This window comes from Lytechinus variegatus, chromosome 7, assembly GCF_018143015.1.
Source record: "Lytechinus variegatus isolate NC3 chromosome 7, Lvar_3.0, whole genome shotgun sequence".
In the NCBI taxonomy this organism is placed as follows: domain Eukaryota; kingdom Metazoa; phylum Echinodermata; class Echinoidea; order Temnopleuroida; family Toxopneustidae; genus Lytechinus; species Lytechinus variegatus.
Genome location: NC_054746.1, coordinates 45,355,428 through 45,382,365, shown reverse-complemented (window position 1 = coordinate 45,382,365; position 26,938 = coordinate 45,355,428). Strand labels below are relative to the sequence as shown.

Sequence of the window (26,938 nt, the reverse complement as noted above, 5' to 3'; positions counted from 1 at the left end):
ATTAATAAATAAAACCAAACAATTTGTCCCACTAAAAACCAAAACAAAATGATCAATATTGCAGGGTTTTTTAAAAACTACTCATTTGCGGATTTTGATGAGCCAACTGTTTTACAATTAATAATAAAGCAGACATCTTAACAAACATGTTCAACTGCAACCATTTCTTCGTAGTGTTCACATCAAACAAAGAATAGGGAGAATGTAACCAAGATACCCAAAATGTCGTATATCAGGAATGTAAGAGGTTTATAAAATGCTAAATTGCAGTTGATTTGACAAATACAATGTAAATGATATGCAAAATAGACAATAAAGCAAAATTAGAAGCAGGAGGAAGAGGATGATTGAAAAGACAGCACTATTGTACTACAAGTTTCAACAATATTGCAGACTGAGCCACATACATACATGTGAGAATTGAAAAGAGTATCTGATTAAAATTTTATGTTCAAAAAGGAAAGAAGCTTTAGAAAGGACTTAAGTGATCACATTTCATTTTAGATGTGTGGGCTACACACTTATTTTTTATTTAATAGAAATTCCAATTGTTGATTCTTATTATTAAAACACAAGGTAAAAGCAATTTTTGTGTCTCGCCCACTTATGAAAATAACCAGAAATATAGTGATTTGCGAGGGCATGCAAGAGAATTATATCAAAACTTCATTGTGAAATGACTGGGATGGAATAACACTTGTCATAAGAGCCTTGCACGTAAATCTAATGTTGACCTGAAAATGACCTTTGACCTTACCATGTGACCTCCGACTGCAGCATAACATGCACGTCGCCTAAGTACATCTACCATCCAAGTTTTGTTGAAAAGTAACTTAAGGTTGCGGAGTAAGGTGTCATAAGGAGTCTTGCATGCAAACTTTAAAGTTGACCTCAAAATGACCTTTGACCTAACCATGTGACCTCTGACTGCAGCATAATATGCACATCCCCAAGTCAATCTAACATCCAAGTTTGGCTGAAAAGTGACTTACGGTTGCAGAGTTTGGTGTCATAAGAGAGTCTTGCAGCTAAACTTAAACAATGACCTGAAAATGACCTTTGATCTTACCACGTGACCTCCGACTGCAGCTTAACATGCAGGTCCCCCAAGTCTATCTACCATCCAAGTTTGGTTGAAAAGCGACATACGGTTGCGGAGTTAGGTGTCATAAGTGAGTCTTGCATTTAAACTTTAACGTTGACCTGAAAATGACCTTTGACCTTACCATGTGACCTCAGACTGCAGCATAACATGCAGGTCCCCCAAGTCCATCTACCATCCAAGTTTGGTTGAAAAGCGATTTACGGTTGTGGAGTTATGTGTCATGATCCCTTCACCAGAGGTGAAGTCTCGCCTTCACCTCTGGTGGGCGAGACAAAAAGCAGAAAAAGCTTATTATTCATCATGAAACAGAAAAGATTTGTGAAACATGAATGGTGGACATCATATAACAGCTGATGTGAACTTGTCTTCATAAGATGCTGAACAATATGTGGAGACATTAATGCTCTTCACACTACTTCAAGGAACCACAATGCAAATTGTAAGGTTCAACAGGCTTGTAATCAGATTGCAAAGGTACGATATTAGAGTATAACTATGAGTGGAGGTAGGAATAATGGTTAATGTTATTATATAACCAAAGTGAGGGTAGATGCATGAAGGATGGATGGAGGGGTCACCATGCATTGGATTATGTACCTTGTGACGAGGGCTCTCCACACCCAAAGAGCAATCATTGGGAAACGTAACTATCAAAGTCTATAGAGAAATACATGTAGTAACAAACCACAAACAGGGAGAAAAGATAAAGGTCAGATAACATTAAATCAGCTTTGTGGTTTTCAGAAATATTCTAATTAGCGCATGCCGACTCTCGCCATCATCGAATAGGTTCAAAACTCAAATATAACAGAAAATTTTAAATATAACTCAAATAAGTGCAAATGGATATTTTTTATATTTCAGGTACCCGTCCGTCGTCCGGATTTCAGTGTCGGGTATCCGAATATTGAAATATCCGTTTCAGGTCAGGCCTATGCAAAATGCTTTATCATAAATAACCTACAGTTATCATTATGATTTTCATTGTAAATATCATTATTAATATGGTTATATTGTTTAGTGTCTATTTTAAATATTTATTTATCTATGTCACATTGTCATACTGTATATACTTGTATATTCATTTATATCTTTGTAATGATTTCTTTTGCTGTTAAACTGACTTGAGTTGAAATGAAAATAAACCAAACTGAACTGAGAGTATTGTATTGTCACAGCTCAGAGTTCATCTTGAGGGATTCGGCATGTTTCCTGTGCCTCAGTCTTCTTCTAGTAACCATCACTAAACAGAGATTGCGTTGGTTAAACTTTTCAATGATTTTCTTCTGGCGTTGTGGCGTGTGCCTGTAATCCAAGCTGTGGGGAAGTTACAAATTGATGCAGAGGTTCGAGCCCTGATCACGTCTTTTGGATGGTGACGTTAAAGGTCGGTCCCAGACGTAAATAATCATACCTGATTGATACCCGTCTGACAAAACTCAAATACACACACACTGGCTGTGGACAAGTTCGATGAAATAGCATTAATCATTCTTGACTACACAACTGCTGTTGACACTATTGGCCACAATTAGTTACTCAGTCACCTTGACAAGGAATTATCCATCACTGGAACTATCCTGGAATGGATTCACTATCATCTTCATGGTCGTTCCCAAGAAGTAATCATTAATGATACGCTTTCTGAACCATTCCCCCTGATTCATTGAGTTCCACAGGAATCTGTAGTTGGCCCACTCCTTTTTATTCTTTATACCAGTCCATTTTCCAAATTCATAGAATCTCACCAAGGTGTTTAGCATGTAATGTATGTTGACGACACACAAATTTGTTACACCTAAACCAAATGCGAAGGCTAAAGCAGCCGAAAAACTTCATAGCTGCCTTGAGGGCATTAAGGTTTGGTCTGATAACAGACTCTGCCTTAATGAACAAAAATTTGAGCTTGTACACATCACTGCAAAATAATACAAAAACACTACTCCATTACATGATTTATATATGTTTCTATGAAGGGTAGTGAGTGTGTATGTGAACTTAGTGTGATCATTGACAACAATCTTACTCTTCAAGATCATATCAAGAATATCTGCAGGTCTGCGTCATACGGTATTTTCAAAATTGGAAAGATTAGGAAATTACACGACCAACCCACAACTGCCAAACTAACACATGTATTCATAATTTGTTTCCTGTAACCTAAATTACTGCAACTCATTATTTTCCAACCTCCCTCATACATGTATGTACATGTACCTTATTCCATTTCAACAGGTTAAAAAATCTGCTGCTAGGCTAGTCTTTCCCAGTCGGAAATCCAAGCACATACCACTAATCCTTCATTGGCTCCTCATTCATCACCATATCTCTTTCAAAGTTCTCCTTACTTACAAAATCCTCAATGGCCAATCCCCCACATATCTCACATGTCTCATTTCTTTATGCACTAGTAAAAGTTAATTGACCCTTAACAGTCCTTTAACTTTATGAGACCTGAAACTCATGCCAGATCGTCAGTGACACTTGCTTACTCAAGTTTGTCCAAGTTTCATGAGATAGGTCCATATACTTCTATAAGTTATAAATGGCATTTCAAAAACTTATCCTTGGATAAGATTTAATGTTGACGATGCCACCCTCACATGCACCAGAAAAGTCTCACTGCTATACAGGCAAAACGAAAAATAAAACCTATTAACTAGGTTTGTTATGGATAAGTCCAAATGGTTTAAAATTCTAATAAACACATACAACTTGTATCCTTAGTATTCTGTCTAGAAATAACTAACAGCATCTCCAAATTGTATACTTACTGTGAAAATACAAAGTATACTCAAGTCACAAATAATATAAAATAAACACTATTATTTATAAGTAACAACCGTTCCATGAAACTTGCAGCTCTTGGGTCATTCCATCTGGATTCAACCAGTGGTTGCACCCGACCGTCTCAAAATTTGTTGTAATTTGGTAGACAAAAATTTCCCATGGCCCAAGCACAAAACAAAAAAATTAGTCCAATCGGTCCGTCGGTTCTCGCGCTACAGCCCGCCCTGTTCTCCTTGTTTTGACAAAAATGGGCGTGACTTTCAACTTTCAATGGCCATTGCGTCGTAACGTGTTGACCAATTTTCACGAAACTGGTACCATTTGATAGGAAATTCAGAGAGGAATCCAAAACATGCATCAAATAATGTATTGGAGCGATTTATAAGGTAATGACCTTTGACCTTTACTTTGACCTTGAGTTTGACCCCCGGACAAATAAATTTTTAACTTGATTTTCGTGTATGTTAATAATTTGTATATTGACAAATATGTTAAAAACCAATGATGATATTTTATTTCTTCACCTTTTAAAACTCATTCAAAGATACCATGAAATTTCACTTCAGTCCCACATACTAATATTCATGTTAGTAAAGTGTTTACCAGTTACATGATTTCTTCCAATTTTAAGTTACAATATGCAAACACATGAAAAGAAATTAAGCTCATCAGTTCACAAATGAAACATTAAACATTTATGCTCATGAATAGGTATCTGTTTAGGCATTCTTATTCAGACCACCCATACGTAGCTGGTATAAAAAAACATTAAAGTGGCCGTTTTCAACTCACTGTACCACAGGGGAAATGTGAATGAGGTAGTGGCGCAACACATTGAATCATAATTTCTAATTGTGACGTCACCTAAACTGCAATGGTACATTATAGACGGTATGTGTGCAACTGTACAAATGTTTGACATTCAGCCTCTCATTTGCTCATGTACAACAAGCTAAGTAGGCGTTGTACAACATTATTGGTGATATAAATGTGAATGTTTAACAAGTGGAATGCCTCTGGCAGTCTCGCCTGCATTACGCAATTCGATACAGCAGCAATGCTGCCTTTAAAAACAGCTAATGAATAATTATTCACAGAAGAAAACATTAATACAATAAAAAATATTATGTCCATTGACCAAAAATAACCTTTGACCATGTTCATGTGACCTCAGACATCTGCAAAACAATCATTCATATGTGTACTTGATTGCCCTTACGTCGATGTTTCAATAGCTAGATCTGTCACAAGCAATTTTATTTTATTTTTGCACTGAAGCCAAATCATAAAATTTCTTTACTTAACATAGAAAATGTTAACAGGAAAAATTGATTAATGGTGTAATTCTGAAAGTTGTGTTTAAATAAAGAAAATCTAAATTTAAAAGGTAATGATAAATTACTCAATTTTCCCTTGTGATGGCAGTGTTATCGATTAAAGTTGTGTAATAAAAACCTATGTATTTATTACTTTAAATAGGAAGGGCTATAAAGCTCTTGCAGGTTCTTTTGTTGTAGGTTCAAGATTCTAGTAACAGGTGGAACAAACACTTTGCATTCCAAGACCCGCCCAAGGTCCATTGATTATACTGTGCACCTAATTGCTGTGCACAGAGAGTAGGATCGCTTTCATTTTGTTACTCTTTGAGAGAGGTTGTGTTCTGAGGAGCAAGGAAGAAATGACCCTCAGTTTTTATTAACTTTGGAGTTTTCCTACACACAATGGGGGTGAGTCTATTTTGTATTTTATCAGTATATTTCAGCTTAAAAAAGAGAAATATTAGATTCTTCAATAGATTCTTCTGTAACTTTAATAGACAAAAATGTATGTTGTGAGTTTTAACAATTTCCAGCTTTAATTAATTATCCCAAATAATTTGCAGTCATGGAATGTTTGTTTTTACATATTTTTCAGGAGTGAATTCATGTCAATTTTTCTAGGACTGATACATTTATGCTGATGAATGTCTAGATATTCTGTTGATGCGTTTAAATAATAAGAAAGACATGTATTGATTAAATGACTTATAAAAGTAATCATTGAAATGTTACAAAATAGGATTTGCCATTTTAGATAATGGGAATTTATTCAATTTTCAAAGGTCCTTTGGTCAGGGAGCTGTTACCCATGAACATCCATTTTACTCTGGGTCTAAATCCGTAGAAGCGTTCAGTTTTCGTCAGCCCTGAACCAAGATGATATATACTGAGTATTCAACCCTGAGTTCAGCTTAAATTCTTCTCGACATCATGCGGCAGGTCGAAAGCGCTTAGACTTCGGTGACGTCATTCTTCAACTGACTTCGTGGATCCTCAATACACATCATTCTACGTCATCAGTATTCAAGGTCATTGGATAACTGCTACTTCAGTCAACTTGTCACCATTTTTTCATCAACATCTTGTGGACTGCATCCATGATTAATCAGGGAAGTCCTTTAATTCAATAAACCATTAATATTGTCCGGACAAATTATTATTTCTCCCATCCATTACCAATTTTTTTTATTCCAAAACTGAAATTCTAAATTTTAATCAAACTTAATTTTTTTTTTGTTATCTTTTGAAAGTCAATATCATTTATATGTGAACTCAGGTTACATTCATTGTTGAAATTTCATTAGAAATGAATCAAATTTGGAGTGAAATTATATAGTTGTAATAAACAACTTGAAACCAGAATGATTAATGTGCAGTGCAATGACTTATGTCTACTTTGACTAAATCATAGCTCTCTTCACTTTAAAAAAGGATGCTTGGGGTATGTGAGGTTGTTTATGTGACTTGGGGTGATTGATGACCAAATCTTTAAGTAAGCAAAAACTCAGGTTTGATCCTGACAAGATCCATAAACTTTCTAAGTTATGATGCCAATTCAACACATACTTTCAACATGGCCAGAGTTTGACCTTTAAATGACCTTTGATCTTGGCCATGTTCCTGAAACTCGGACAGAATGTTCAAGGATACTGGATTGCTCTCATGTCCAAGTTTCATGAACTAGATCCATAAAATATTAGAGTCATGATGACAATGCCTTAAATAACCCCAACATGGCCAAATTTTGTTGACCCTAAACGCCCTTTGACCTTGATCATGTGACCTGAAACTTAGGCAGGATCTTTAGTGATACACTATCACCCTTATGTATAAGTTTTATAAACTAGGCTCATATACTTTCAAAGTTATGACAATATTTCAAAAACTTAACCTTGGTTAAGAATTCAATGTCGACAACTTCACCACCACCATCGGACAAGTGACGCTTTTAGTCTCGCTCTGAATTGAAAATCCCTGAAGTTCCAAATAATTTGACTTTTTTTTACTATTAACAATAAGTGAGATGCCAATCCTGTCCAATCATCTCTTTTCCTAATTCACTATTTTTACAAATATTTAGGCATAACTTGATAAAGAATGTAATATGCAACAACTTTGATTGTTCACTGTGACCATGTCTTCTAATATTTTCAGACAGTTCACAATCCAATGCTGTAAATCAATTTCTGTCCTCCCTGAAAAATCAAGCAATTGACACAATACCTCATAAACGATTGAACCCATTAAAAAAACAAAAGTGGGTCACCTTATGTTTCATAATTTGAAAAAAATATATAATTTTACTTGTTTATATCACAAATTTATAAAAAAAAAATGAGGAAAACAAAATTTTGTTTAAAGTCCAGTGAGATGGATAGATATGCTATGATTTCAGTTTGTTCTCTTTACAAATTAATTTTCATACTTACTGGTCTTTTATCTTTTCTTGCTTGTTGGGCATCTCTCTTCATCTGAACTTTGCCGGACTAATGAGTAAAAGACAAAATAATAAAACACCATGAGGTGCTATTCACTTGACGACTGTCAATAGGTTAATAAAATATCAATTGTGAAAGTACTATCAATACAAAATGTGAACAATTGATTGACTTTGAATTTCAACTTTATCAGCAATAGCTTGTTTTCATTATATAAGGGCTATTTCATAAAGCTGCTTGGAGACCTTTTCTTGTGCTACATGTAAAAGTGATGAAGCACTTCAGAATTCCTGTTTCAGCACTACAGTGAGTAAAAAAAAACCTTTACACTTTTATCATTACCCTTTACTCAAAAGGGGAGATAGGTTATCATTTTTTTTATTTTGGGGTTTTAGATAGAGTATTTTATCCCACTTCTTTTAATACCAAATTTGTAATACTTTGTATATGGTTGACTAAACATGAGGGAATTACGTTGAATAGTTGAAAAGCCATTTGCACCAACTTCAAACAATGTCTTGCCTGATTTTGAGCTGTAACACAATGACTGCAGATCTTTTTTATGATTATTTTTTTCCAAATCAGGCAAGGCATTATTGAATCTATTTGTAAAATGCATGATTTGCTTTCACAGGACATCAACATATACGCAGGGCCAACAGCCTTTGTCCATGTCCTTTTAAATGAAAGTGCAAGGGCTCACATCATCTCTCAGGTGTTGCGACATTTTCATCATCAACCCAACACATGATGCCCAACCCATCAAGCTGTCTTCCTACACATGAGGGAGTGCAAAATGCCATCAAAACAAGTCACAACCTAAACAGATTAAGATCTGTCACTGAAGAACAAGACAGATACCAAAGAACCTATCAATTACAATTACAAGTAAAATGAACGAAATCTTCATACTCATTGTTATTCATTGTTGTTCCTGAAGTTACCTCACAAGTTATGTTTCGACTATCTGTCTCAAACAATGCCTACTGTGCATTCAGCTGTGAATACAAATTAGGTACCACTCAACAAAGAAAGTGATACTATCCATTAAGGTATATCACATAACTACAATCGAATCAAGTTTTGAAATAATGCACAATTCAAAAATTGTAAGTTTTATGACTTGCATGTAATAGGAGTGAATTTTCTTTCATTGTTATCCCCTCGTGACAAATAACATTTTTGCATGCATATACTTGTTATGAACAAATATTTTGATCTAAAATATCAGATTCAATCCCCCAAAAAATATCAGATTCTAAATGATGAGAATGTGATCAATCAAAAAAAAGTATCACTTACAAAGAACATTATGAAACACTATTAAATTATTAAACTGGGGGGTCAATTTCACGCCCCCCCCCCCCCTCTTGACAAATTTCATCATTATGCCATCGCGCAAAGTTTTTTTATCGCGCCGCTCACTGACTTTTTACTTTCAAGTCTTGCGCATCTTTTAAGACCAAAATTGCGACACCCAGGGACATGGTTCTGAAATTACATAACATTTTGTGTCAAAAGTGAATGCAAATTGTGTTTTTCAACCAAAAATCATAGATGTATGATTATTTTCATTTTTGTTGGTTTAAACGGATTTATTTGTGGGTCAATCCATGTCAAATCAACCAATGCTTGTCACCCGACCCCCTTCGATTTTCTTTAAACTCGCACCAAATGTTCCCCCAAGTGTCTGACGGAAAAATCTGAAATATTTTGCCCCAAGGTCAAATGGTTGCCAAGATACGGCCTCCCTTAGCAACCAATGCGTAGACAAACAACCAAGTTTAAAAAAAAATTGCTATCTTTGATTGACTGCTGCAACCAAGTTTGATGAGGTAGAGTGCTTATTTTCTGGAAATTGGAAGAACTTTTTAGTCTTAACATGCACAGTATATTACGGCACAGATCTGACCAGCCGTTATTGCGCACGAGGTCGCCGAAAATGGTGTTAAGCTTCCAAGTCAGTGATTTCGGGTGCACTTTTGGAAGCTCATAACTTTCAAATTCAATTAGCTTAGAGCCCAATATTATGCATATTTGAAGACTATCACTTGCTCAACAGACATACAAAAAATTGGCCCAAACGTAAGCGTCGTTTTCTTGTAGGGCGCCCTCAAAGTTGGATTTTTTCTAAAAGTTGCCAAGTTCAAGGTCACGGATCACCCCTCATCCCATCGAGGAGCAACACCAATTTCTGTATTCTGATAGACAATTACGTATATTTTCATGGGATACTTAAAATTTTTTGTGACCGAAATGTTAAATAGCTGGTTTACACATTCGAAAATGGTCGTAAACACCCCCAAACCAATGTAAAACGATACATACAGTTTATCAGCACATTTCAAATTGCAATAAATCAGAAATGAAAAGCCAACAAATACTGGTATTGTCTGTAATGGTAGTCTGTAATTAGTACTAAAAGGATATGCATCACAAATAGTTTGACTAATTGGCAAAGACCTTTAAAAATACAGCTGAAAATCATCAAAAACAATAAATCAGGTCGATTTTCCGTGATTATAGGGCGCTAAACTGTATTTACACGCACTTTCACTTGTGAGCCATTTCAACACAAATGATTATTTTAAGCTGATAATTGCCAATCTTGTTCCTTTTAGGTTCTATTTTAATATCCAAATAACAAACAAGGCAAAATCTCTACTTTTGACCTTGACATTGATCTAAAAATAGCTGAAAATGCCTTAAATTAGCATATTCACAACACCCGTGAACTTTACAACACAATTCAGAATTCACAGACTAAAAGCCTGATCATGTTGATATTTGCACTATTGATAGTCCATAATGAGTACTTGGATGATCTGTTATTAATTCATTTTTTTACAACACAATGACCTTGAAGAGATGGCCGAAATTCACCCAAAATCTTTAATCTGCCAATATCCTATCGTTAAAGGTTTTTACACCGACTTTCACTTATGTGTCATTTTAAGACAAATGATTATTTTAAGCTGATAATTGCAAATCAGGTTTCTTTCAGGTTGTATTTCAATATCCAAATAATATGTAAAGTCACATCTTTATCTTTTGACCTTGACATTGATCTAAAAATAGCTGAAAATGCTTAAAATTAGCATATTCACAACACCCGTGAGTTTTACAACACATTTCAGAATTGATTTTCTTACAGACTAAAAGCCTGATCATGTTGATATTTGCAATATTGGTAGTAAGCTTTTTCGGTATTGATATTTTCAATACCGGTATACCGACTAATACCGAGTAAATTCCCAATTTATTGTGCAAACAGTGTCCAATGTTATATGGCCTCGGATAAAGAGGGGATGCTTGTGGTCAGCTGAGGAATGCTCACCATGGTCCATTCTCATTGACAAAAACTTTCTCTTTCTTTACCAAAAGTTATATGATCATGCTCTCTCCCCAACGAGAGCTGTGAATTACCTGTGCATGTGTGCAAAATTATCTCAGCAAGCACATGGTACGAAATCAATAAGTCAAGTTGCCAAATGCTACACCGCACAAACTCACTGCTACTTACTTTGCTAAACGTGTGTACATGCCCTAACTTCCAAGCACCAAAATTCCCTGCTAAAACTGTCAAGGATATATGCATGATTTTCCCTTCACCGATCTGGCCCCACTCATTCACATTCAGATTCGCCCCTTTTGTTTACCACTCACATCAACACGTGTTCGTCGAAGGTTCAAAGTTTGTTGACCTCAAATTTTGACGTCTCGTAAATAACTTTTCTTATACATGTAATACCCTTTTTACACAGGATTTTCTTAACCTCGGACTATCACTTACCCCGTACTATCCTTAACCCCGTACTATTTTTCTTCCTTTTCACACATGCCAAATTGTTATTGCTAACCCCGGATAAGGAATGCTTGCTTTTTACACATGAAACTCGCTAACCCCGGACTAGTGTTTTTTGTCGATCATTCGTAGTACAAGTACTTCACTCGTACACTTTTTACACACGCTAAAATTTCCTTAACCCCGTACTATAGGTGGGGCTAAATTGCTATTTAGCCCCACCTGTAGTACGGGGTTAAGCTTAGCCCACTTTCGTTTTACACGTGCGATCTTAACCCCGTACTATTGCTCTTAGCACCGCAATTGGTGGGATAACCCTGCTTTTTTGCAGGGCCAAATAATCCCGTACTATAGGTGGGGTTAGCCCACTTTGCAAAAACGCTGTGTAAAACGAAAGTGGGCTAAGCTTAACCCCGTACTATAGGTGGGGCTAAATTGCCATTTAGCCCCACCAATAGTACGGGGTTAAGGAAATTTTAGCCTGTCTAAAAAGGGTATAAATGTCCATTGTGTTGACTGTTGACCCCCCCCTCTTGTGAATCTCCACGTTGTCTAAAAGTAAACCCCTCCCCCCTAAGCTTCTTATCCCCCGGCTGCCTCTTTCTCACTCATTTTTTCTTGCTTTTGTTTTTCTTTTTCTCCCCAGCCCCTTAATTCTTCACTCTTTTCCATCGGCCCATTCTCTCCCCGTCACCACCCCTCTCTTACCACGAACAATCAACATCCTCCTCTTCTCCGAGTCTCGATCTTCCCCTCTTTTTTTGTCAATTTCATCTTTCACACATGCCAAATTTTAGTTGATCAACATCTTATCACACCACGAGACCATCATAAATTTAAATTACAATCAATCCAATAGTTTTATTTTATTCATGACCGCACATGCACAAAACGGATACAACACCCATCACAAATCACACAAATATTCTCAGCCACTTTCTTCCATCACTTCACAGATCAAAATAAACAAAGAGGGATGGCGTAACATTTTTTTCCTGTTAATGTTATCAACATTTTCTGTCTTTTTTTTATTTTCATATTTAATTCATTTATTAATTAATGTATTATTTTTTTCTTTATGTATTTATTTATTATTATTTTTTTTTTTTTTTGGGGGGGGGTCAGACGATTTTTGTAGCAGGCTTATAGTATAAAAGTAAACTTGTCATAATTGAAACATGGACCCTACCACAAAGAGCAGTCCAGGAAAAAAATATTGCATGAAGAAAAAAAAGTGTTAATCCCTGTGGTTTGTCTGTCAATGCACAGCATCCCCCCCCCAAAAAAAAAAAAACTCAAGGCGGTGCTGCACCATCCCGAGTTTGCTCAATCTCGAGATTTTAGCCCGATCAGCCCTCTTCGCGATTAATCTCGAGATTCAAGAAACCCCGTCTTCACCATCGCACGAAGAGCGATTCTTGCTCGAGCGAGGCAACAAGCCCGATATTCCGAGCATGCGCACTTTCGATCTTGGAGTTTCAACGGCCCGCGCTTTTGAATAACTTCCCGCGATATGCAATCAAGTCCATGTACTCTTTCGCCGAATTCGACCGTTGTTATGCAACAATCCTCTCAGCTCAGCCGCGCTATAATTATAAGCGAGTGAAGTATTCTTCGTTTAATATGATGGCGGACTCCGAGGCAACGACAGATGGGGGAGAGAGAGAGGGGAGGAAAGAAATGCTATTTGCTCACATTTTGCGAAGGAATAAGACGACAATGCTGTCAGTATTGTTATTGACCATGACCATCGTCGATAATGAGCGCCTCCCCCATCAGTCTGGTCTCTCCCAAAATCCATTCACGGGGGGCTTGACACCATCGTTGCTGATTGGGGAATTGATGAACGCTATGATAAAGTTGACTTTCGCATGCGTTCGGTATAATCGCTGTTAATGTTTTTACCAAGGCGGAATTGGAACGCGAATTGCATTATGGACTGAAGGTCATGAATAAATTAACCCGAGTCCAAACCCGAGTGCGTCTGCACCTACGAATTAGCGCGATAATTCGTAAATAGCGCGCTATTTTGCAAATAAACCCGAGTTGACTTGGGATTGCAATCTCGAGATTAATCCTACGAACTAGCGCGATAATTGCGTCTGCATTACAAACAATCTCGAGATTTTTCAGATCGGGATAATTTGCCGGATCAGAAATAGCGCGCTAATTTGAAAACTCGGGATGGTGCAGACGGCCCTTCAGTGGACATTCCCATTGATGCAAGTTAAGAGAAGTCCGAGAAAAAAAAACTTGCATAAAGAAAAAACAAGTGTTAATCCCTGTGGTTTGTCTGTCAACGCCCCAAGCCAAGGTTGATACTTTGTTGAAGCCCGCAATACACCACGTGGTCAAAAGGCAGGCTAGGGAGTGTTTCAAAAAGAGTTTTGTCAGTGATTTTGTTTGTGTAGAGGGATGTTACAAGCTAGGAAACCCTCGCATGTGATTGGCGGAAAGCATATCTGTTGTTGAAACCACTGAAAAAAACTCTTCATGAAATGCTCTCCGTCTCGGTCGACTTCGTTGTTTACTGTGGCTGTGTACACAAGTGCATGGAGCTGAGCCGACATGCACCCCAGTATCAGTAGCGGTGGGGCCGAGAGGCCTTTATGCAGCGGCTAACGAAGCTCAGACAGTACTTAAGGGGCGATGTATTCATTTTGAGGTTAGATTATTGGATTCCGATTTCATTAAATACGTTGAGAGAGCCAAAGAACTTATTGTTTTGGCTTAATTTTACTGTAAAAATACCCTTAAACGACAATACAGAAGGAAATACCGGTATATTTTCAACTTTTGGTATGACGGTATTTCGGTATTGAAATTTCAACGGCGGTATCCATACCGGTATGACTTTCATACCGAACGGTATTACTAATACCGGTATATCGAAAAAGCTTAATTGGTAGTCCATAATGAGTACTTGGATGATCTAGTATTAATTCATTTTTTTTACAACACAATGACCTTGAAAAGATGGCTGAAATTCACCCAAAATCTTTAATCCACCAAACTCCCATTGTTAAAGGTTTTTACACTGACTTTTCATATTATGTGTCATTTCAACACAAATGATGATTTTAAGCTGATAATTGCAGATCATGTTCCTTTCAGGTTGTATTTTAATATCCAAATAATACATAAAGTCACATCTTTATCTTTTGACCTTGAAATTGATCTAAAAGTAGCTGAAAATACTATTTTAAGGCATTTTCAGCTATTTTTAGTTACATTTCAAGGTCAAAAGATATTAAGATGTGACTTTATGTATTATTTGGATATTAAACTTGGCAACTTTTGGCAAAAATCCATTTTTGAGGGCGCCCTACAAGAAAACGATGCGCACGTTTGGGCCAATTTTTTGTAGGTCTGTTGAGCAAGTGATAGTCTTCAAGTATGCATAATATTGGGCTCTAAGCTAATTGAATTTGGAAGTTATGAGCTTCCAAAAGTGCACCCAAAATCACTGACTTGGACGCTTAACACCATTTTCGGCGACCTCGTGCGCAATAACAGCTGGTCAGATCTGTGCCGTAATATACTGTGCATGTTAAGACAAAAAAGTTCTTCCAATTTCCAGAAAATAAGCACTCTACCTTATCAAACTTGGTTGCAGCAGTCAATCAAAAATAGTAAATTTTTTTAAAACTTGGTTGTTTGTCCACGCATTGGTTGCTAAGGGAGGCCGTATCTTAGCAACCATTTGACCTTGGGGCAAAATATTTCAGATTTTTCCGTCAGACACTTGGGGGAACATTTGGTGCGAGTTTAAAGAAAATCGAAGGGGGTCGGGTGACAAATTGTCTGAAAATTGGTTGCTGATTATGAAAATACTTACCATGATTTTCTTATTTACGAGATAACTGGATATACCCATTTGATTTGCTAGTTCATTACGATGAACCTGCGTGCCGAATATAGAGTACACAATTTTTCCTGCGCGCGCGCTGCATCTCCCTACCAACGCACTATCCCAAGATCGTCGCGCAATTTGGCGTCCATTTCCTCTCATGAGCCTGCGGGCAAGACATGTTGTCACACAAGGCGAGGGGTAGGAGGGAGGGTTCAAATGGGTATATCCAGTTATCTCGTAAATAAGAAAATCATGGTAAGTATTTTCATAATTTACATCAATAACTGGGATATACCCATTTGATTTGCTAGACCAACACGGATTCAACGTGAAGGGAGGCATGTCTAGACTAAGAAGTGCGTTAAAATAGGGAGATGAAGACACAAAGGCCGTTGCCTTACGGACAGGGGAGGCGATAAAGCCTCATGTGAAGAAGTCCTTAAGAGCAAGGAGTGAAGGAAGGAAGGGCGTCAATAGACGGACCTCGAGAAGTCGTGAACGACGATTCCAAGAAAGAGCCCAAGAAGAATGATACTAAGTATCATGGGCCCTCGGCCTAGTGTCAGGAGAACAACATCACCAGCTGACTAGAGCGTAAAATTCGGAATTTGTTGAAATTTTCAACAAGAATCGTGATCGGAAAACTGTAGCTTTAAGGCTCAGTAAGTGATCCATCGAACAATCTGAGAAGGCGAGAGATCTCAGAAGCCTCCGCGTGGGAGAAAGCGCCCAGAATTCGATATCCGTCTCAAATGCGTGAGGGCAGAACATCTGCAGAATTCTGATAGAGAGCTGTGGCAGAAAGTTACTAGCGGTCCGAAGGGGACTAGGAACGACGGAGAGTAGGGATTTAAGAAAACCACTCGTAAGGCAGTCAAGGGTCGAGAAAGCGACTGAGTGCCATCCTTTTAATAAGAAATACCGCGGACCTGCTGCCTATGTAGAATAAAGCAGTCTGGTTAGAATAGCTCAACCGGGCGTGTCAGAGAAACAGCGCGGTACACATCACGACAAAAGTGTGATAGACCGAGTGATCGAGAGAGAACTCAGGATCCCCTTTCTCCCGTACTGATCGAAGCACCCATCTGAGGGTGCAGTGCCCGCGGTGGAAGAGGTGGCTTGGCTCAAGCCACCATTGCCGAGAGAGCCCGTGAGGCTAGGCTGCGATGGATGACCGCCGGGCGGGGGAATCCCTAGCAGCAGCAAGTGTACGCCAGAGGGAGCTGGCGAAAAGTCTCTGTCATGATCATACGTGAAGGCGACAATCAAGAGATGTTCTAACGAACAGACATCGCCAGATATGATACCTCAACAGTACGTTCCCAACGGAATCGAATGAGGTAGCAACGGCCCTGTCCTATCAAGTTAGGGACGGAAACTGGCTAAGAGTGTCGATGTCCTCGCTTGAAGAAACAAGCGAAGGAGGGAGACTTGAGGAAAATAAACACAAAAATTTCCATCAGTCTGCGGTGAGAACCAGTTGTTTATGAAAACAGCCACAAGGCCTGGTCTCTCAGGTGATCGTAAGAGCAAGCACCGCCGGCGCCGGTTGCGGCAGCGTGGAACAGTCCGATATCGGAGAATAAGGAGTTCCAAAAAGCTGCGGGGGGCGGCAAAAATGACGCCCTAAGCAGTGGGGGATGAGCATCTAAGTTTCTAAAAGAAGAAACTCCAGTGAAGTAAATCACTTACATGGAGAGACTCATCCGCAGTCGGCCCGAGAAAAAGCGGGTCGTAGTGATTGTGGTTAGGTAGGCATAAGCATACATGCATCCACGGTTACATCATCCTCGGTCGTGCGGTGACCATGGCCACATGCATTGCATGGAGGGAGGATGAAAGCAGCATGCGAGGTGACTCGAGTGTGCCGAGTGAAAAAGCTTCTAAATAAGAAGACGATTCGACAAATGGGCACGGTAAGACATCCACCGTAGACCACTCCACACAAGGAGGAAACGGCGGAGACGCCCGCAAGCTTGACCCACATAGAGAGCAGTCTATAACATAGACTGTTAGAGCTCGACCGATGGTCTGAAGGCGTACTGTTTGGTGTAAACTCGCCGACCCGGTACGGTGGGTGTGCCCAGAAAATAGGCATAGAATGCCGACAGAGAAGTCTGGGGCTTTAAACAAGCTTGAACGCACGTACATAGCCAATAATCTCATGAGATGTACGGCGGTTTCTTTCCTCCGAGATGATGCTTACCCGACCGGGAAGGACTCGGGGAACAGCTGTGAATGTCAACAGGAGGGATATCTAGCATATGAAAAGCTGATTCCCTCCAGGTATTCGGTGCGGGTGCTTTCGGCGGTGTCCGGCTGGACGACCGGTGATGGCAGCTCGGGCAGGGCTCGAACGAGCCGCCCGAATACGAGACAATAGGTTAACATAACCATAATGCACCGGGTGGTGAAGGCGTAGCGATTACTAAGCACAGGAGAACTTTAAATCGCCGTGACATTCAGATCCGATATACATACTCATAAGTTCGGAGAGCTATGAGGTAGTGAGACATACCGCTGAGCGGTGATGGTGCTCATATCGGAGTCGCCCTCTCTTCAGCGGCGATCGCTGGAGGACGGGTGTCTGTACTAGCCCTGACTCTGGCCTTGCAAGGGTAGGAGCTAAGTAAGACAGGGCACCCTTACTTTCGAATAGAAAGTGAGGTTCAGGCCAGAAACCGACGGTCCCGTCGCCTGGGCGGACGGACCGCGGACGTGATAGGTTGCCCCCTCAAAGCAGCCAAACATTCTCACGAGAGAAGTGCGGCATGCGGTATGTAAGAGATTCTTACCTCCGATCTACGGGCCCGCTTAGGGGGTAGAATGGAGAGAGTTACCGCTGAAGGAGTCGTCGCCGTACGTGGGCTTGACGTAGAGGGCGAATTCGGGAGTAACTGCATAAAAAGGGGAATACCCATGCAGGTAACTCGCCGATGGCTCCCCGGAGTGCGGGTTGGCGAGAGAAGTCTCAATCCGCTCAATACCCGACGCCAGCAATAAGACCGCGGCGGTCTTATAATGACGGAGAACACGAGGATAAGAACCCGTAATGCTCGGGGACGCAAAGATGCAGCCTGAACGGATGCAAAGTCCAGCCGTCGGTCACCGAGAGCTTGCCGACATATTGATGCTTGAAAGCCGTATGTCGGAAGCACCTGCATAGAAACGGGGGTCACCGTGTAGGTGAACAGCGTTTCAATAAATGCCCGGTGTGAGAGGACAGGTGATTGCTTGAGCCGCACAGTGCTTAGAAAGGCGGCTGAAGCTGATATGAAGCGTGGGTGAATTACCCGCACTGCTCATGGGAGTATGTGCGACGCCTGACCCACAAATATCGGGAGTCTGGTGACATAATGGAGGGCGATGCCCGTATGTCGATAACACCTGTGTATTAGCGGGGATTTCCCTTGCAGGTGCGTGAGCCGGCGAATCATGAAATCGCCGGTGACTCTCCGAGGTGCAAGATGGCGAATGTCTGCTTAACCTGCCCGGTGCTCGACACGGCGGTTTTAGCTGACAGGGAGCATGAGGATAAAGATCCGTGATGCTCGAGGGCGTTCTGTTGTAACATGAAGTTACGACGCATGGCCATCGGCACAAGAATCAGAAAGAAAGGTCTGCCCGCAAAGTGGGATTAGCGACCTAGACTTTCTTCTTGTTATTCCTCTTCTGTGCGGCCCCCGCCGGGGGGCAGAAGAGGGAACAATCATCGGGAGTCTGGCGACATAGTGGCGGGCGACGCCCGTATGTCGATAGCACCTGTGTATTAGCGGGAATTTCCCTTGCAGGTGCGTGGGCCGGCAAATCATATTGCCGGTGACTCTCCGAGGTGCGAGACGGCGACTGTCTGCTTGACCTGCCTGGTGCTCGACACGGCGGTTTTAGCTGACAGAGAGCATTAGGATGAAGATCCGTGGTGCTCGAGGGCGTTCTGTTGTAACATGAAGTTACGACGCCTGGCCGTCGGCACAAGAATCAGAAGGGAAGGTCTACCCGCACAGCGGGGTTAGCGACCTAGAATTTCTTCTTCTTCCTCTTCTATGCGGCCCCCGCCGGGGGGCAGAAGAGGGTATAATGATTGGGAGTCTGGTGACATAATGGCGGGCGACGCCCGTATGTCGATAGCACCTGTGTATTAGCGGGAATTTCCCTTGCAGGTGCGTGAGCCGGCGAAACATGATATTGCCGGTGACTCTCCGAGGTGTGTTGGATGGCCGGTGTCTGCTTGATCCGCTCGGTTGGTAGTACCGTCGGCTGAAGCAGGCAAGCCTGGGGGTAAAAACCCGCAGTGCTGGAGGGCACTCTAGATTAGCTTGAGAAGCTGAGAGGCCTGGCCATCAAAAGAATCAGAGGACAGACCGCCCGACGGAGCGGGGCTTACGTCTGTGGTTCTCCTCTTCTTCTTTTCTTCTTCTTCGGTTGCTCCGGCGCCGGAGCGGAAGAAGGGACAAGAGGCTGGGCTGCGCCTGTCTTCCTCTCCTTAGCTCTCCCACGGGGAGAGCTAGCCGAGCGAGAGGAGGCGTCGGCCGAATCTGACGGCGTCAGATTGAATTGAGAGTCCGACACGGTCGGACTCAGGTGCCTCTTCCGACTAGGGGCTGGTAGCCCTTTGCCGACGCTCCCTAGAGGGGTCTTACACGGCATCGAGCCTAGTCTTTGCCGGGTGGAGAGACCCGTGCTCTCCCCCCGGACTTTAGGTGACCCGATGGCCGGTGGGTCTGACAGCCCTAGAGGAGTCGCCGTTTTCTGTACTAGTGCGACGCTCCCCAATAAGGTTCAGGTTCCGGGACGGAAGCCTTGGCCATCACCGTGCGGGCACGTGGTCGCAAATCCACGGTTCCACCCTTATTAAGCGGGACACGTGAACGCGCGTCCACGGTTCCACCCCTTTGAGAGCCCACGGGGCTCTGACTCTGTTCTCGCTATCTATACTACCTGTGGTGGGGGATAAGACCCCGGTGTCGGGCCCCGAAACAGCAGCCGCCTGAGGCTCTTCAGAAAGAGAGTCCGAAAGGCTCATTATTGCCGTAGGGTGATCTAGTAGTAAGATAGAAAAAAAAGAGAAGCAAAGGGGGTAGGGGGGGGAACAAACCCCAACCCAGAAGACAAGGACCTCAAAAAGCGGACTTTTGAGAGTCAAAAACGGATCTCACAAGGATGATACAAGGTAAAATCCCAGAACAAAGGAAACAGTAATAATTGAGAATTATTAAGAGACACTGTCCCTGAAGTCCGTTAGAAAAATTAATTATTTGATTATCACAACAAGAATCTGCTTCCGCCAAAATTCTGAAAAGAAGGAAGGGGGGAAGCATCTAAAAAGAAGAAAACACTAAGTTTTCTTCTTTTTTTTTTTTGTTGTTGTTTTGTTGTGTCCACCTGTTCAAAAGAAAAAAAATAATAATTTTTCTTGAGGTGAGGATCAGCTAAGGAAAAAAGGGGAGCAAGATTCCCTTTCTTTTTTTTTTTTTTATAAACAAGAAGTTTAAGAAAAAAAAAAATTATAAGTCCAGAGACCGGTAGCTGACTTGAAAAGGAAGGGGGGAAAAACAAAGATAGCTTTCCCGAGAAGGAAGGCCGAGTCAAAGGCGACGAACGCTGACAGGAGACGGCTTCCTAAAAAAAATTCTAAGTATTCTTGTGAAGGAAAGAAAATATTTTTTTTTTTTTTTATAATTAATTGAATAATTAATCAATTAATAAACACAAGAACAAAGGATTGATTGAAACAAAAGAACAATCAACTAACTCGAAACAAGAAACAAAGAACTTGAATCGAGGCAAAGGAGCAAGTCAAGAATTAAAAGAATCAATCAATTAATTAATTAATCAATTAACCAATTAATTCAATTAATAAATACAAGAGCAAAGGATTGATTGAAACAAAAGAACAATCAACTAACTCGAAACAAGAGACAAAGAACTTGAAACGAGGCTGGAATACGACGCTCCTAACGTCCTACAGAACCTATCTGTGGAGAAATAAATCAATTAAATTCACGACGAGTCGTATAAACGAAGAAGTCAGTGAATAAAAAGAATTAAAAGGATTAAAAAGGAGCGAAGACAACGCCCGAGCAGGAAGGCGCGGAGCTATGGGGCGGAGAGGTGAAGACAACCCGCCTGTGAGAAACGTATCTTTAAAAAAACAAACTCACGAAGAGGGACAAGAAACGTTAAAATAATATCACGGAAGCTCCGCGCGACGTGATAATCCTATAACAATCTTAGATGAGAGAAAATAAGATTGAAATAAGGGAAGAATTGCACAATAAAGTATCCAAACGGAAAACAGAAATGCAATTTTGAGAGTGTACTTAGCTTGCGACTGCACTCGACCGCAGGCGAAAGTAAAAGAGGAAATGGACGCCAAATTGCGCGACGATCTTGGGATAGTGCGTTGGTAGGGAGATGCAGCGCGCGCGCAGGAAAAATTGTGTACTCTATATTCGGCACGCAGGTTCATCGTAATGAACTAGCAAATCAAATGGGTATATCCCAGTTATTGATGTAAATTATACTGTAATACCTGGGTATCTTTCAGTGGACACAAACTGCTAACTTCTCAGAAATATCATATTTTGTTAAATGGTGTGACTCGCATCATGTGCTTTAAATGTTGGAAAACAAGAGAAATGATCACTGACTTCAGAAGATATGCTACTGTTGAACATATGCCACAGGAAATACGTGGAAAGTCCATTGATCAGGTCAAAGAAAACAAGTATCTGGGTACCATCATGGACCTATAAGAAACGTGGCTGTGTGCGAGCTCCATATGCACACAGGCACATTGTTTAAATGGAAGATTTTAGAATGTTGGGGGTTTGGTCCGTCTCCCATAACTTTCCTTTCCCTTGTCCTGTTTGGGCCCTTGACATGATGATCCACATTTTAATTGTTGATTGGTATAAAATTTACAAGTATGTCAGCCTGGGGTATGTCAAAGTCACTCTCATAGTTCACTATTAAAGTAAAAATATTCACATGTATTCAGCGGAGTTTCATAACTTTATGCAAGCAAGCTATCACTATTCACTAGCAATTCTAGAATGCTCAACCCAGTCTGGTATTAGCTGCATCACTTGCAGGAGAATATGACATTGATTCACAAACAAGGCATAAGCGATTTCGTGTCTCGCCCACTTATGAAAATAACCAGACATATATTGTGATTTGCAAGGGCACTGCTTTACATTGCAATATATCTCTTACATCAACTTGCGTCACACTGCTTTACATTGCAATATATCTCTTACATCAACTTGCGTCGCACTGCTTTACATTGCAATATATCTCTTACATCAACTTGAGTCGCACTGCTTTACATTGCAATATATCTCTTACATCAACTTGCGTCACACTGCTTTACATTGCAATATATCTCTTACATCAACTTGCGTCACACTGCTTTACATTGCAATATATCTCTTACATCAACTTGAGTCGCACTGCTTTACATTGCAATATATCTCTTACATCAACTTGCGTCGCACTGCTTTACATTGCAATATATCTCTTACATCAACTTGCGTCGCACTGCTTTACATTGCAATATATCTCTTACATCAACTTGCGTCACACTGCTTTACATTGCAATATATCTCTTACATCAACTTGCGTCACACTGCTTTACATTGCAATATATCTCTTACATCAACTTGCGTCACACTGCTTTACATTGCAATATATCTCTTACATCAACTTGCGAGGATAAGAACCCGTAATGCTCGGGGACGCAAAGATGCAGCCTGAACGGATGCAAAGTCCAGCCGTCGGTCACCGAGAGCTTGCCGACATATTGATGCTTGAAAGCCGTATGTCGGAAGCACCTGCATAGAAACGGGGGTCACCGTGTAGGTGAACAGCGTTTCAATAAATGCCCGGTGTGAGAGGACAGGTGATTGCTTGAGCCGCACAGTGCTTAGAAAGGCGGCTGAAGCTGATATGAAGCGTGGGTGAATTACCCGCACTGCTCATGGGAGTATGTGCGACGCCTGACCCACAAATATCGGGAGTCTGGTGACATAATGGAGGGCGATGCCCGTATGTCGATAACACCTGTGTATTAGCGGGGATTTCCCTTGCAGGTGCGTGAGCCGGCGAATCATGAAATCGCCGGTGACTCTCCGAGGTGCAAGATGGCGAATGTCTGCTTAACCTGCCCGGTGCTCGACACGGCGGTTTTAGCTGACAGGGAGCATGAGGATAAAGATCCGTGATGCTCGAGGGCGTTCTGTTGTAACATGAAGTTACGACGCATGGCCATCGGCACAAGAATCAGAAAGAAAGGTCTGCCCGCAAAGTGGGATTAGCGACCTAGACTTTCTTCTTGTTATTCCTCTTCTGTGCGGCCCCCGCCGGGGGGCAGAAGAGGGAACAATCATCGGGAGTCTGGCGACATAGTGGCGGGCGACGCCCGTATGTCGATAGCACCTGTGTATTAGCGGGAATTTCCCTTGCAGGTGCGTGGGCCGGCAAATCATATTGCCGGTGACTCTCCGAGGTGCGAGACGGCGACTGTCTGCTTGACCTGCCTGGTGCTCGACACGGCGGTTTTAGCTGACAGAGAGCATTAGGATGAAGATCCGTGGTGCTCGAGGGCGTTCTGTTGTAACATGAAGTTACGACGCCTGGCCGTCGGCACAAGAATCAGAAGGGAAGGTCTACCCGCACAGCGGGGTTAGCGACCTAGAATTTCTTCTTCTTCCTCTTCTATGCGGCCCCCGCCGGGGGGCAGAAGAGGGTATAATGATTGGGAGTCTGGTGACATAATGGCGGGCGACGCCCGTATGTCGATAGCACCTGTGTATTAGCGGGAATTTCCCTTGCAGGTGCGTGAGCCGGCGAAACATGATATTGCCGGTGACTCTCCGAGGTGTGTTGGATGGCCGGTGTCTGCTTGATCCGCTCGGTTGGTAGTACCGTCGGCTGAAGCAGGCAAGCCTGGGGGTAAAAACCCGCAGTGCTGGAGGGCACTCTAGATTAGCTTGAGAAGCTGAGAGGCCTGGCCATCAAAAGAATCAGAGGACAGACCGCCCGACGGAGCGGGGCTTACGTCTGTGGTTCTCCTCTTCTTCTTTTCTTCTTCTTCGGTTGCTCCGGCGCCGGAGCGGAAGAAGGGACAAGAGGCTGGGCTGCGCCTGTCTTCCTCTCCTTAGCTCTCCCACGGGGAGAGCTAGCCGAGCGAGAGGAGGCGTCGGCCGAATCTGACGGCGTCAGATTGAATTGAGAGTCCGACACGGTCGGACTCAGGTGCCTCTTCCGACTAGGGGCTGGTAGCCCTTTGCCGACGCTCCCTAGAGGGGTCTTACACGGCATCGAGCCTAGTCTTTGCCGGGTGGAGAGACCCGTGCTCTCCCCCCGGACTTTAGGTGACCCGATGGCCGGTGGGTCTGACAGCCCTAGAGGAGTCGCCGTTTTCTGTACTAGTGCGACGCTCCCCAATAAGGTTCAGGTTCCGGGACGGAAGCCTTGGCCATCACCGTGCGGGCACGTGGTCGCAAATCCACGGTTCCACCCTTATTAAGCGGGACACGTGAACGCGCGTCCACGGTTCCACCCCTTTGAGAGCCCACGGGGCTCTGACTCTGTTCTCGCTATCTATACTACCTGTGGTGGGGGATAAGACCCCGGTGTCGGGCCCCGAAACAGCAGCCGCCTGAGGCTCTTCAGAAAGAGAGTCCGAAAGGCTCATTATTGCCGTAGGGTGATCTAGTAGTAAGATAGAAAAAAAAGAGAAGCAAAGGGGGTAGGGGGGGGAACAAACCCCAACCCAGAAGACAAGGACCTCAAAAAGCGGACTTTTGAGAGTCAAAAACGGATCTCACAAGGATGATACAAGGTAAAATCCCAGAACAAAGGAAACAGTAATAATTGAGAATTATTAAGAGACACTGTCCCTGAAGTCCGTTAGAAAAATTAATTATTTGATTATCACAACAAGAATCTGCTTCCGCCAAAATTCTGAAAAGAAGGAAGGGGGGAAGCATCTAAAAAGAAGAAAACACTAAGTTTTCTTCTTTTTTTTTTTGTTGTTGTTTTGTTGTGTCCACCTGTTCAAAAGAAAAAAAATAATAATTTTTCTTGAGGTGAGGATCAGCTAAGGAAAAAAGGGGAGCAAGATTCCCTTTCTTTTTTTTTTTTTTATAAACAAGAAGTTTAAGAAAAAAAAAAATTATAAGTCCAGAGACCGGTAGCTGACTTGAAAAGGAAGGGGGGAAAAACAAAGATAGCTTTCCCGAGAAGGAAGGCCGAGTCAAAGGCGACGAACGCTGACAGGAGACGGCTTCCTAAAAAAAATTCTAAGTATTCTTGTGAAGGAAAGAAAATATTTTTTTTTTTTTTATAATTAATTGAATAATTAATCAATTAATAAACACAAGAACAAAGGATTGATTGAAACAAAAGAACAATCAACTAACTCGAAACAAGAAACAAAGAACTTGAATCGAGGCAAAGGAGCAAGTCAAGAATTAAAAGAATCAATCAATTAATTAATTAATCAATTAACCAATTAATTCAATTAATAAATACAAGAGCAAAGGATTGATTGAAACAAAAGAACAATCAACTAACTCGAAACAAGAGACAAAGAACTTGAAACGAGGCTGGAATACGACGCTCCTAACGTCCTACAGAACCTATCTGTGGAGAAATAAATCAATTAAATTCACGACGAGTCGTATAAACGAAGAAGTCAGTGAATAAAAAGAATTAAAAGGATTAAAAAGGAGCGAAGACAACGCCCGAGCAGGAAGGCGCGGAGCTATGGGGCGGAGAGGTGAAGACAACCCGCCTGTGAGAAACGTATCTTTAAAAAAACAAACTCACGAAGAGGGACAAGAAACGTTAAAATAATATCACGGAAGCTCCGCGCGACGTGATAATCCTATAACAATCTTAGATGAGAGAAAATAAGATTGAAATAAGGGAAGAATTGCACAATAAAGTATCCAAACGGAAAACAGAAATGCAATTTTGAGAGTGTACTTAGCTTGCGACTGCACTCGACCGCAGGCGAAAGTAAAAGAGGAAATGGACGCCAAATTGCGCGACGATCTTGGGATAGTGCGTTGGTAGGGAGATGCAGCGCGCGCGCAGGAAAAATTGTGTACTCTATATTCGGCACGCAGGTTCATCGTAATGAACTAGCAAATCAAATGGGTATATCCCAGTTATTGATGTAAATTATACTGTAATACCTGGGTATCTTTCAGTGGACACAAACTGCTAACTTCTCAGAAATATCATATTTTGTTAAATGGTGTGACTCGCATCATGTGCTTTAAATGTTGGAAAACAAGAGAAATGATCACTGACTTCAGAAGATATGCTACTGTTGAACATATGCCACAGGAAATACGTGGAAAGTCCATTGATCAGGTCAAAGAAAACAAGTATCTGGGTACCATCATGGACCTATAAGAAACGTGGCTGTGTGCGAGCTCCATATGCACACAGGCACATTGTTTAAATGGAAGATTTTAGAATGTTGGGGGTTTGGTCCGTCTCCCATAACTTTCCTTTCCCTTGTCCTGTTTGGGCCCTTGACATGATGATCCACATTTTAATTGTTGATTGGTATAAAATTTACAAGTATGTCAGCCTGGGGTATGTCAAAGT

The 26,938-nt window shown here is 41.5% G+C and overlaps 1 protein-coding gene across 2 annotated transcripts in view; it reads right to left on the bottom strand.

Moving 5' to 3' along the window:
* Positions 1-26,938, bottom strand: part of LOC121419443 (midasin-like) — a 142,468-nt gene that overhangs the window by 61,790 nt on the left and 53,740 nt on the right. The window contains exons 8-9 of one of the 2 annotated variants that reach the window (XM_041613920.1): positions 7,644-7,700; positions 1,703-1,762 (exon numbers count right to left, since the gene is read on the bottom strand). In XM_041613920.1, the coding sequence (XP_041469854.1) occupies positions 1,703-1,762; positions 7,644-7,700 (117 nt within the window). The remainder of the gene's footprint in view (positions 1-1,702; positions 1,763-7,643; positions 7,701-26,938) is intronic. The other variant, XM_041613921.1, reaches the window with a different exon arrangement.